The following is a 12,492-nucleotide window of genomic DNA, read 5'->3' as shown; positions in this document are numbered from 1 at the left end:
TTTATTAATGTCTACCCAAACCCTAAACCCAACCATACTGTAAAAATATTTATTATTGTTTTACAGTGTTACAAAAATGATGCTAAATTGATGGCGTAACTGTAGCTGTATCCTATTTAGGCTACACAAAACAGAAACATGATTAAAATACATAAAACCATGATTTCGAAGTCGGGATTCGAACCCAAAACATCATGCTAAGCATAGAATCAATAAGCAAACCCACAGTGCTCTAAGCCATTTGAGACAGAGATAATTTGGAGACCTTGGCAGTCAAGTTAGGATTCACCAGGTCTCGAAACGTTTCTAAGCTGATCGATGCTTTGAATCGCTTTAGTCACGTGACTAGGTGTTTCGAAACACTTTAGTCACGTGACTTGGGTGCTTCGGATCATGCTTCGGTGCAGTGATTCGAAACACTTGCGCTTCGGGATCTCGACACTGTGTCAAAACATCAGTTTCACGTCAGCCATCCCTAGTTAAGAGCAGGCCAACGACGTTTCTGCTAAATCATAGGTATGTATGTCTTTTTTTGTTGTCATCTAACGTTATATTATTTGATATGTTGGCTTTGATGTGCGCGTGTATCCTAATACGGAACTATTTGTTATAATTTAGCCGTGAGTTACTTGTTTCGTGCACTTGGTTTTGGCTATTTACATCAATAAAAGTTTAGAGTGAATGTATTTGAAACAAATAGCGATTTCAATCGAGTCATTTGCTTTAATAACTCACGATTAATACAATGAGTATCATATAACATACCAGATCAGGTATCCAAGTCAAATATAACATTATGTCCTGTTTATCTAGATTGCTGTCAGCATTGCGCACATCATAACCTTTTTTCCCTTCGAACCAGAGCCAGTGGAACAAACGGTGACGTGTTTAACTGTGTAATTTGTGTGAAAATCGTGTGATTTTCATGTAATTCATTGCTTGATTTGTTAGCTCGACTAAATGTCTATCATATTCAGACCAACTTGCTTTAACAGTCAGCTAGCTTTTATTTACATAAAAAAATATAAAGGGCTAAATACATATTTTTCTTTCTTTTTGCTCAAAAGGACTGAAATATTGACAATGACATAATTCAATGCAAGATTTCCTTGAGGAGGTGAGACTTGCTATCATCAGTGAAATTTGACGGTCATTCACCAGCAGATGCAAGAAACCTTTTCTCTTTGCCCAAAAGAAGTTGTTGAGATTTAGCCAGGAAGAAATTAGAGAGAGATAACCTGGACTTTAAGGAAGAGGTAAGTCACTATATTGCAATTGCTTTGGTTTCATTCAAGGTAGTAATGATAATGCTAAAAATAACAAACAACATTATTATTATAGGTAATTCAAAATACATCTGTATTTAGCATTTGAACATTTAAATATTTACATTTACATATATATATATATATATATATATATATATATATATATATATATATATATATATATATATATATATTATGTGTAAAAATTAATATGTATGTTTTTTTTGTATATTGTAGATCTGCACAGAGTTTTCTCAGATCTGTAATGTAGATCTCCTGAGACAGTTAATCGAGTGACTTGATAAATATACAGCACCTCTCCTGAAACTCTACAGAAAAGAAGGGATTCAATGGGTCCAGAGATGGATACAACTTTAAACAAGATGGATGAGCAGGTACTCATTAAGATTTTTTTTTTCTTATACACCCGTCTGATGTTTTTAACATGTGCAACATATTTTGTCCTGTCAAGAATTTCATGCTCAGGTAATACAGTCTAATAAAGTGTAATTGCAACAATTTAATTGTCCAGCCCTTTTGCATTAATTTTAATTGTGTCAAGTTGTGTTTTGATTTTGAGATGGAAGTAAGATAAATAACAGATGTTTCACTTGTTTTGAGTGACCATTTCAAATGAATACATTCAAAGAGGAAAATAGAAAATAATAGCTGTAGTTTTTAACTCAAAGTAATTGTCACATGAAACTAAACATTTTTTTTTAAATTATTATTATAATTATTTTTAAAAATAAAGCCATGTGTTTTTTCAACAGCATGAATAAAATACTATGCTCATTTAAATGTACTAAGTACATTTTTACTTACAAAACAATAAGATTGTAAAACACCCTTTGTAAATGACTTTCCTTTAGGTCACTGATATTGTCACCGATCCAGAAAGAGCAGCTCTTGAGGGATTGCCAATTCTTCTTCGTAAAAATTCTGCTTGCTTTCTCAAGATATGTCTGGTAAGTTACCCATTTTCATACCCTATTCTACATTTATTAGTCTGCTTGGTAACACTTTTAATAGCTGCACGCTATAAATAATTTATTTAGTATTAGCGAATAGTTAATTTATTTTCTGTTAAGCATAACTCTACATGAAGTGCTCAATGATTGTATTTTTTTAACTTTAATGATTCATTTGTATTACTAATTTAAGTATTGCATTATTTACAAACCAGTTATTTAAGAATAGTTGGTGTTTTTAAGATCATTCAGAATGCTTAAGTACACGATTAATAAACTATTCAAATTAACATTTAAATATCCTAATATTAAGGTATGTAATAATAGTTACTTTGTATGTTAGTATATGCTTTATGAGCTTAACTTCATCCAGTTGTGACCTAATCTAAAGTGAGGACTATTTATGCTTTATAAATCCCTTATGAATGACAATTAAAGGCTCAGTTATATTCTAAACAGGACAATAAACAACTTTCACAATTGAAACTGTATCAAATAAAAGTAAATCTTTGCAATTTTATGTAAAATAAAAGTTTAAAAAATTGCTAAATATTAAAAAGTTGTCAATATATTGTTCAATTATTATATATTATAGACTGTTCAAAGTGTTACTGTTTGTATGTACGAAAGTATTACATGTTTTTATTTTCTTTGCATAATAGTAATAACATTAATAAGTAGTAATTAATATTACACATCAATTAATTTTCCCATTACTTAATCTCCTATAAGGACAAGGACCCTGAAGACCACAGCACCAGAGATTAAAGGATTGGAATCTTCACTGTGGTGGAAGATGATAATGGCACTTCTGCATCCCTGCAATATGTGATGAACCTCGCTAAAATCTTGGAGGAGGCCATAGTACTTCAGGATATCACACATCTGCCTGCAGCCTTCGCTTACTTGTTCAGCCTCTTGTATAGACTGAATATGGAACACCCAAAAGAACTCAGATATACTTTTTAAGTGATTCAGCATGTTTTATGGAGGTTGGTGGCACATGATCTGCGAGAGTTCAGTTCATTCATTCATTCATTTTCTTTTCGGCTTAGTCCCTTTATTAATCTGGGGTCGCCACAGCGCAATGAACTTGTTTTACGCAGCGTATGCCCTTCCGGCTGCAACCCATCTCTGGAAAACATCCATACACACTCATTCACACATACACTACGGACAATTTTAGCCTACCCAATTCACCTGTGCCACACGTCTTTGGACTGTGGGGGAAACCGGAGAACCCAAAGGAAACCCACGTGAACGCAGGGAGAACATTCAAACTCCACACAGTAACGGCAACTGACCCGTGACCACTTCCTAATGTGCCACTGTTTCAATGTTTTGAGGTCTGTTTTTGGACTTTATGTACTTTGTTGACAAAAGTGCAGTACACTTTAAAGACTGTATGAATGGAGTGGCTTTTAGGGTTTACTCTGATTAGATGATTGTATATTCACCTGGTTTGAGTGTTTAGACACACTAATAGCTTGGTTTTAGTAAGGTTGCCAGTTATTTTATGTTGAGGCAGTGTACAATCTTTTCAAATCTGGAAACAGTCAGTACTAGTTGTGTACAAACTAGCCCAATGCTGAACACGGCTAATGTCAAATGCTGATTTTGTATGCAAATGTTTTGGATTGTGATTTGAACACAGTTAAAAATAAAAAAAAGTGAATTGACTATTCTTGTGTATTTAATTTGAATCCTAAAAATTAATAGTAAATGCATAATGAATCAGTTTGTTTTATTTTGTTCAGTAAACTAAAAAAATCTTGTTGGGTAAACAATCATTTTTGTTCAGTAAACAAAAGATCTTGTTGAATAAACGTGAAAATTTTTGTTCAGCAAACAAAAGATCTTGTTGAGTAAACATGATAATATTTGTTCAGCAAACAAAAATATCTTGTTGGGTGAACATGACATTTTTTGTTCAGCAAACAAAAATATCCTGTTGGTTGAACATGATATTTTTTGTTCAGCAAACAAAAATGTCTTGTTGGGTGAACATGACATTTTTTGTTCAGCAAACAAAAATATCCTGTTGGGTGAACATGACATTTTTTGTTCAGCAAACAAAAATATCCTGTTGGTTGAACATGATATTTTTTGTTCAGCAAACAAAAATGTCTTGTTGGGTGAACATGATACTTCTTGTTCAGAGAACTAAAGAATTCAACAAAATATTTTGAGTTCACTGGTCTTTAAACCCTGTTTGTTGAGTTAACTCAAAAAGCTATGTGTGATAGGTTGCCTAATTATTTTAAGTTTACTCAACTTTTTTTTTTTACAGTGAAGTTATTTAAATTATATTTACACTCTAAAACCTGAAACCTTTATGAATGTTTGTTTTCAGGCCTGAGAAGAGTCACTGCTGTAAATGAACGGTCAAGAAGGATGAAATCTCTTCTGTTGTATTTGCAGCTGCTGATGTGGACGCTAAAAGTGTAGTAATGTGAAGGCACAGTGATAGTGGATCAGAGTTCAGACACCTACAGTAGACGGAGCAGAAAAACAGCATTTTCTCAGTGCTATCAGGACTGCTTATCACATCCCGTTTTGTGTTCAGTTCAAGGGTGTTTGATGCACTTTGTATTGCATTGAATGTACTTTCAGAGAACAGGACAACCCTTATGAGAAAAATGTACACTTTAAGTGCACAATGAAGTCTATATTTAAGCATACTTCACTTAGTATGCTAAACTGTAGGTGTGCTACTTGAATACCAATTGGGACTATTTTGGCTCTCTTCAGTTGCTAATTCTGTATTGCAAGTGAACTTATAAGCAGGCCAACGTGGAATCTGCACGCTCAGATAGTTTATCACTTGTGCAAAATGTATATTTATTCAGTTTTTAAATTAATTTCATGAATATTATTGACTAAATATGAAAATGTTAATTGGGTTTATTTGCATTACAGTTTGTAGAGTAATATTTTCAGTCTTTTAGTAGATGTATTATATGAGAGACTTGCTTTGTTTTTCAATTAAGTGGATCTAATTGGATTTACATTGTAAATGTCATGATCACCAGCGATCTAAACTCTATAGATCGCTGGAATACACTCACAATCACTTATGGACTACAAATCCACCATGTTATGGACTACGTTTTCATGCACTCCGCTCACACACACATGTTCCTCATTCTGACTGATTACACACGCACCTCTGAAGGATTGTCAAGGACTGATTACACACTATTTGAGCAATACACACACACACTCCAGTCGCTGAGTCTTGTTTGCTTTCAGTGACATTACAATGCGTTTTCTTTGTCTTGTTTTTCCGTGTTTTGACCCTCGCCTAGTTTTTCTTTTTGTCCCTTTCTGCCGCCTGCCTTCCGACTTCTCGCCTGTTATTGTAAGTATGACTCTGGATTGCCTTCACGCATCGGTTTGCACCCGCGTTGACCATTGCTTGCCTGACTGCCTCAATAAACCTGCATGTTAAACAGCGTGGCGGAAAACGTCAAAACAACTCTTGCGCCAGGTTGAAACTAGCAAACAACAATTGCATCTCGCCTTGCGCCACATTGCGCCGGGTGTATGATAGGGCCCTAATGGTGTGCACAAGGAAAATAATAAACCATTATGATAGAGTTAAACTTAAAATAAATAAAATATTGAATAAAATTAAATCAAACGTTTTATTGAGATTATTGTTGGTGACTGTATGAGAGGGGTCTGGCTGCAGACCTGGTGCAGTGCAATCTGGGCTGCATCCAATGCTTTTTAATGGGCTCACCTAACCCCACCCCTAACCCAACCCGTCACGGTGACGTCACTTGCTCCATTTAAGTGCATTGTGTCTGACATTGCATCGCTGAGTGATGCAGTCTCAGCTTGCACCATAAAGGCTGCATCCAGATACTACTGGACTGTATGGGTTTAGGTCAGATTTGGTAGCAATACATGAACAAATAAAAAATAAGACCTGTTAATAAAAGATTTAAGACCTACAACACAATATTTCAGTAAATTTAAGACTTTTTAAGGCGTAAAATTTGGATTTTGAGATTTAAGACATTAAGACTTGTTTAGACCCTGCAGAGACCCTGTATGAAAGCATATTTTGCAGTGTGTTATTGGCAAGAAATCTCCTGTGTGTGTGTGTTTTTTCAGTATGAGGTGTTTTCTCTTTTAGTGATTTGGTCATTCAGGCAGAATGTTCATCACTCCACGTCACTCCCAAATGCAGCTCTCCTGTGAAATGTAGCTGCTAGCTGTTATCTGGAGCTCTCACTGACTCATCGCACTGTTATAGATTAGTCGGACAGACACCCATGCAATAAACATTTATAACAGTAAAAGCGCTGCTCACGTAGTAAACGGGAGTTTTCTCTCTGTCCAGCAGTCCGTTGATCTTGACTTTTCCGTCGGTGCTGCCGACAGTGAACAGGTCTCTGGGTGGCTGGTCGGCTCCGGCGCCTTTCAGGGAATATCGGATACTGGTCCTGGTCTCCTCATCTGAACGGATCTGAAAATAAAGACATTCATTTTCATACTGTAGTTTCAGACGCTTTAAAAAGGAGTGTCTGCTGGCACACATAGACACAGACTCACACACAAACACTCACATACAGATGCAGGCGCGCACACACACAATTATATACAGTATAAGATCATTTAAATGCATCCAAACACACACACACATTTTTTAAACCTATCAAACTGAGTTTTTATTATTCGTAATTGTGCTAGAGAGTTTTTATTTTTAGAGTTTAATTAATAAATTACATTAATCAAAAAAATTTACTTATAATTCCACAAATTACCTCCACATTTATTATTGGTTAAGTTAAGGTTAAAGTTTATTTTTATTTATTTTAATAAATAATTTTTTATTTATATTTATTTTTTATTTATTTATTTTTATTATTTTATTTTTTATTTATATTTATTTTATTTATTGTTTATTTTAAAGGTTAAAGTTAAGGTTAAAGCACTTTTTTTTAAATGACACGTGTTTTTCAACATCCTAAGGAAGAATATCAATAGCAACATAATTAATTCAACAACACAAAAAGGAAAATAAGGAACAATACGGAAGTTCTATATGGTGTTTTATTAATTTTTATCTTCCTCACTTTTCCTTCGGCTTAGTCCCTGATTTTTTAGTGGTCGCCACAGAGGAATGAATCGCCTATTTTTATTTATTTTCATTTATTATTTTTTCATTTATTAATTTTCCTTCGGCTTAGTCCCCTATATATCAAGGGTCGCCACAGCAGAATGAACCGCCAACTTATCCAGCATATGTTTCAAACAGCGGATGCCCTTCCAGTCGCAACCCAACACTGGACAACACCCATACACTCCTGCACACACTCATACACTACGGCCAATTTAGCTGATTTAGTTCACCTGTACTGCATGTGTTTGGACTGTGGGGGAAACCGGAGCACTCAGAGGAAACCCACGCAAACACGAGGAGAACATGCAAACTCCACACAGAAATGCCAACTGACCCAGCCGAGGCTCGAACCAGCGACCTTCCTGCTGTGAGGTGATCGTGCTACCCACTATGCCACAATAAACTTGGCTTAGTCCCTGATTTTTCAGTGGTCACCACAGAAGAATGAATCGCCAATTATTATATTATTTTCATTTATTATTTGTTCATTCATTCACTCATTTTTCTTTGGCTTAGTCCCTTATTTATCAGGGGTCACCACAGCAGAATGGACCGCCAATTTTTATTTAATTTTCACTTAAAACTTTTTCATTCATTCATTCATTTTCCTTCGGCTTAGTCCCTTATTTATTATTATTTTTATGCATTTATTTATTAATTTTATTACTTGTTAAAATGATTATTACTATGAAGACCTTACCTTTGCTATATAGTCCAAGTACATATAATTGACATTTTCCCTCAGTTTGCGTGGAGGAATAATCCATTCTCTCTTCTGTCTGACTTTCTTCTGTTGTTCTCCAGACGCTGAAGCATTCAGTATCTGCACAAACACACAAGCACATGCGTCTGTTTCACCCCAAAATAAGGTGTTGACCTTTAGAGACCTCAAGCAGTGAAACAGGTGTAATTAAATAATATCTCATATATATATATATATATATATATATATATATATATATATATATATATATATATATATAATTTTCAGAATTACATCTTATAAAAGGAAATGTTGCACTAGGGCTGCACAATATATCGTTTCAGCATTGATATCGCAATGTGATCAGTTGCAATAGTCGCAAGATATGGAATGTTGACTTTGTATTAGAATGAATAGTTTGAGTCCTGTAATTGTGTAATGATTTTATAAGCATTCAGGGATAAGAAATTGTAACATTTGTGACTAATTTTCTTGAATTATGTCTATTTTTTATTATGCAGCTGAATACTATTAGACTTGGAAAACGATAAAACTCTGTTTATTTCAATTGTGTCTTCTTCTTTATTGTATTTATAGATTGCTTATTAGATTTGATGGAGATGCACTTCTATGGTAGAATCATTCTAATTAATCCAACATTATAAACTCTTTCCAGATATTAGAGATACTAAAGTCATCTGGTGAAATTGTATTCATATCGCAATATACAGTTGAAGTCAAAATTATTAGTCCCCCTTTGAATAGTTTTTTCTTTTTAAAATATTTCCCAAATTATGTTTAGCAGAGCAAGGAAATGTTCACAGTATGTCTGATAATATTTTTTCTTCTGGAGAAAGTCTTATTTGTTTTATTTCGGCTAGAATAAAAGCAGTTTTTAATTTTTTAAACAACATTTTAAAGACAAAATTATTAGCCCCTTTAAGCTTTTTTTTTTTCGATATTCTACAGAACAAACCATCATTATACAATAACTTGCCTAATCACCCCAACCTAACTAGTTACCCTAATTAACCTAGTTAAGCCTTTAAGTGTCACTTTAAGAATATCTAGTCTAATTATATTTACTGTCATCATGACAAAGATCAAATAAATCCGTGATTACAGATTAGTTATTAAAACTTACGTTTAGAAATGTTTTGAAGAAACCCTCTCTCTGTTAAACAGAATTTAAGCAAAAAAATAAACGGGGGCGAATAATTCTGACTTCAACTGTATATCACAGGATAAAAATATGTCACGATGCTACATTTTTACAGTATCGTGCAGCCCTATGTTGTGCACACACACACATAAAAATACTCTGCTCAGGTGTTGTTGATATCAGGATAACACTTGTTGCCTCGTTGTTAACTAGTATTCTAATTTAATATAATAATAATAAAATAAAAGTCCCCCACAACTTCACACAAATCTCCAGCATGTAAAACAATATTTTTAAGCTGACCAGCCTTTTGTTTTGTCTTCCTCAGACTCTGATTCACACCCTGAGCAGGATTACGAAGCTTCCTTTGGAAAAATACAATAATTTATCAAATCTCAATGTAAAAAAATTGACTGTAAGTGAGACAAACACCCTGTATTTGCAGCTGAAATCACTTCTTGTCTAAACATACACAGTTTGTTAATGAGAAACTGTCCTTCAGTGACCATCACACAAGTGTGTAAAGAATGACCACCAGAGAGCAAACACACACACACACACACGCACCAACACACACACACACACAGTTATCTATGTATACTAACAAAAATCAGTACTTTACACACATGTATACCCATAACTAGTTGGCTAACGTTAAATATTAATATTAGCATGCTAATGACGATTGTAGAAAGAAAAAAAACGCTAAATCAGTGAAATGAAACTTTCAGGATAAGTAGCTGGAGTAGATTAGGAGATGATATAGGCGGTGTAAACACAGATGTTTTCGCTTACCGACAGACTCAGAACTACAAGGAGTGAAATGCTGCATATCTTCGCCATTCTCCTGCCGTTACTCGCGGAACTTTGACACGGACTGACTAGCGGTCGGTCAGCAACGGCAGCGGCGACGGTGGGCGGGGCTGCATCGCCGAAGAATGCCGAGTATGTGTTCGGTAAAGGGGAGGCCACGCCCATTGCGCACTCAGCATATGATAAGGTAATCTGTGTAGTATTTACTCCTGTCACTGTTCAGAGGAAGACTTCTTCAGTCTGCAATCTTTATCTGTCTCCTTACACTGCACTGCAAAAATGCTTTTCTGACTTTTCTGATTTTTTTGTTGTTTCTAGTCCAAATATCTAACAATGATTTAATCAAGAAGCATTTTTTACACAAGCATAAGGTCACGCCCATGCTGTCAACACATGATATGATTGTCTGTGTGAAGCTTTCACTGCTCATAATATAAAAAAACCTTTTCCCTATATATATATATATATATATATATATATATATATATATATATATATATATATATATATATATAATTTATTTACAATACAATCATTTATTTATAATAATTATTACTATTATATGTATATATAGTTTTCATAATTTGTTATTTGCCCTTTATTATATGTAATAAAGGGGTTATAACACAATTTGAAAAAAAAAAGTTTTTTTTTTTGTATGTAAGCAAATGTAATATAATATAATTGGGTACCCCTCCACTACATATACACTCACTGGCCACTTTATAAGGTACACCTTACTAGTACCGGGTTGGGTGCCCTTTTGCCTTAATCCTTGGTGGCATAGATTCAACAAGCTACTGAAAATATTCCTCAGAGATGTTGCTCCATATTGACATGATAGCATCACACAGTTGCTGCAGATTTGTCGGCTGCACATCCATGATGCCAATCTCCCGTTCCACCACATCCCAAAGCTGCTCTATTGGGTTGAGATCTGGTCACTGTAGAGGCCATTTGAGAACTGTGAACTCATTGTCATGTTCCAGAAACCAGTCTGAGATGATTGAGCTTTATGACATGCTGCGTTATCCTGCTGGAAGTAGCCATCAGAAGATGGAGACACTGTGCTCATAAAGGGATGGACATGGTCAGCAGCAATACTCAGGTAGGCTGTGGCGTTGATGCTCAGTTGGTACTAATGGACCCAAAGAAAATCTCCCCCACACCATTACACCACCACCACCAGCCTGAACCGCTGATACAAGGCAGGATGGATCCATGATTTGATGTTGTTGAGGCCAAATTCTGACCCGAGCATCCGAATGTGTCAGCAGAAATGGAGACTCATCAGAGCAGCAACGTTTCTTCAATCTTCTATTGTCCAGTTTTGGTGAGTCTGTGTGAATTGTAGCCTCAGTTTCCTGTTCTTAGCTGACAGGAGCGGCACCCAGTGTGCTCTTCTGCTGCTGTAGCCCATCCGCCTCAAGGTTGGACGTGTTGTGTGTTCAGAGATGCTCTTCTGCAGAGCTCGGTTGTAACGAGTGCTTATTTGAGTTACTGTTGCCTTTCTATCAGCTGGAACCAGTCTGGCCATTCTCCTCTGACCTCCGGCATCAACAAGGCATTTGCGCCCACAGAACTGCCGCTCACTGGATATTTCCTCTTTGCCGGAGCATTCTCTGTAAACCCTAGAGATGGTTGTGCGTGAAAATCCCAGTAGACCAGTTGTTTCTATATCTGTCTGTATCTTTCAGAAATAATGACAAATGATGCAAGTTTTCACCTAAATCAAGCTAAATAAATTGCCAATAAGCGAACTAATCAAATGTTAAAACGAAAAACAAGATCTTTTTAGCTTGTTTTAAGGAAAAACTCACTTCATTTTGGCATATTATATCTGAAAACAAATCCATATTGTTTGCTTGTCTAGAAAATGCTTCTTGGTCAAAAAATCTTCAGATGTTTGGGCTAAAAACAAGACAAAAACTAAGTAAGGAAAGCATTTTTGCAGTGTATGCATGCAACACACAAATACTTGGCACATACAATAAATAATTTACCTCACCTCTCTGCCATACAGATATTTCAATAATGCTTATATTAATTAACACTTCAATTAATTGCAATAATGATAATTGTTCAATATTTTGCACAGCACAGTTAAAAAGTAAATGTTTTTATTGAATAATGATGTATCTGGATAAATGAGTAAGTCATAGTATTAGTAACCCTGCCATTTTAGCGTGACTTCCAAAGAAAAACACTAGAGAAACACACATTATTAGACTCTCAGAAGTCTCTCAATAAAACTCCATGTGTCTTTTTTTCTCCTCAAACACCAAGTTAATAATTGACTTCAATCCGCTATAAAGATAAGAGATCCGGAGGCTTATATAATAGCAGCACTGTCTCCATCACACCTTGACACTGAAATCGTGTGTACTTACAATTGATCACATGTGTGCTTCGGATTCAATGCTAAACCCTCATTGAGCAGT

General features: G+C 35.1%; 1 protein-coding gene and 1 long non-coding RNA gene across 3 annotated transcripts in view; one reads left to right on the top strand and one right to left on the bottom strand.

Moving 5' to 3' along the window:
• dsg2l (desmoglein 2 like) overlaps nucleotides 1-10,163 on the bottom strand; it is a 33,942-nt gene extending 23,779 nt beyond the window's left edge. The window contains exons 1-3 of one of the 2 annotated variants that reach the window (XR_015477510.1): nucleotides 10,034-10,117; nucleotides 8,074-8,196; nucleotides 6,561-6,716 (exon numbers count right to left, since the gene is read on the bottom strand). Coding sequence is in view for 1 of the 2 variants with exons in the window: in NM_001423856.1 (NP_001410785.1) it covers nucleotides 6,561-6,716; nucleotides 8,074-8,196; nucleotides 10,034-10,081 (327 nt within the window). In the remaining variant the exon portion in view is untranslated. Of the gene's footprint in view, nucleotides 1-6,560; nucleotides 6,717-8,073; nucleotides 8,197-10,033 lie in introns of both variants that reach the window. The other variant, NM_001423856.1, reaches the window with a different exon arrangement.
• On the top strand, nucleotides 1,068-3,919 carry LOC137487638 (uncharacterized). The gene is made up of 4 exons (XR_015478096.1): nucleotides 1,068-1,256; nucleotides 1,506-1,663; nucleotides 2,141-2,236; nucleotides 2,972-3,919. It is a non-coding gene; the product is annotated as an uncharacterized LOC137487638 (long non-coding RNA).
• Nucleotides 10,164-12,492: the final 2,329 nt, after the last annotated feature.

The sequence above is a fragment of the Danio rerio genome, chromosome 2, assembly GCF_052040795.2.
Source record: "Danio rerio strain M-AB ecotype USA chromosome 2, GRCz13ab, whole genome shotgun sequence".
NCBI classification, from domain to species: Eukaryota; Metazoa; Chordata; class Actinopteri; order Cypriniformes; family Danionidae; genus Danio; species Danio rerio.
Note: the sequence above shows the minus strand (reverse complement) of the source record. Positions and strands in the feature narration are given on the sequence as shown.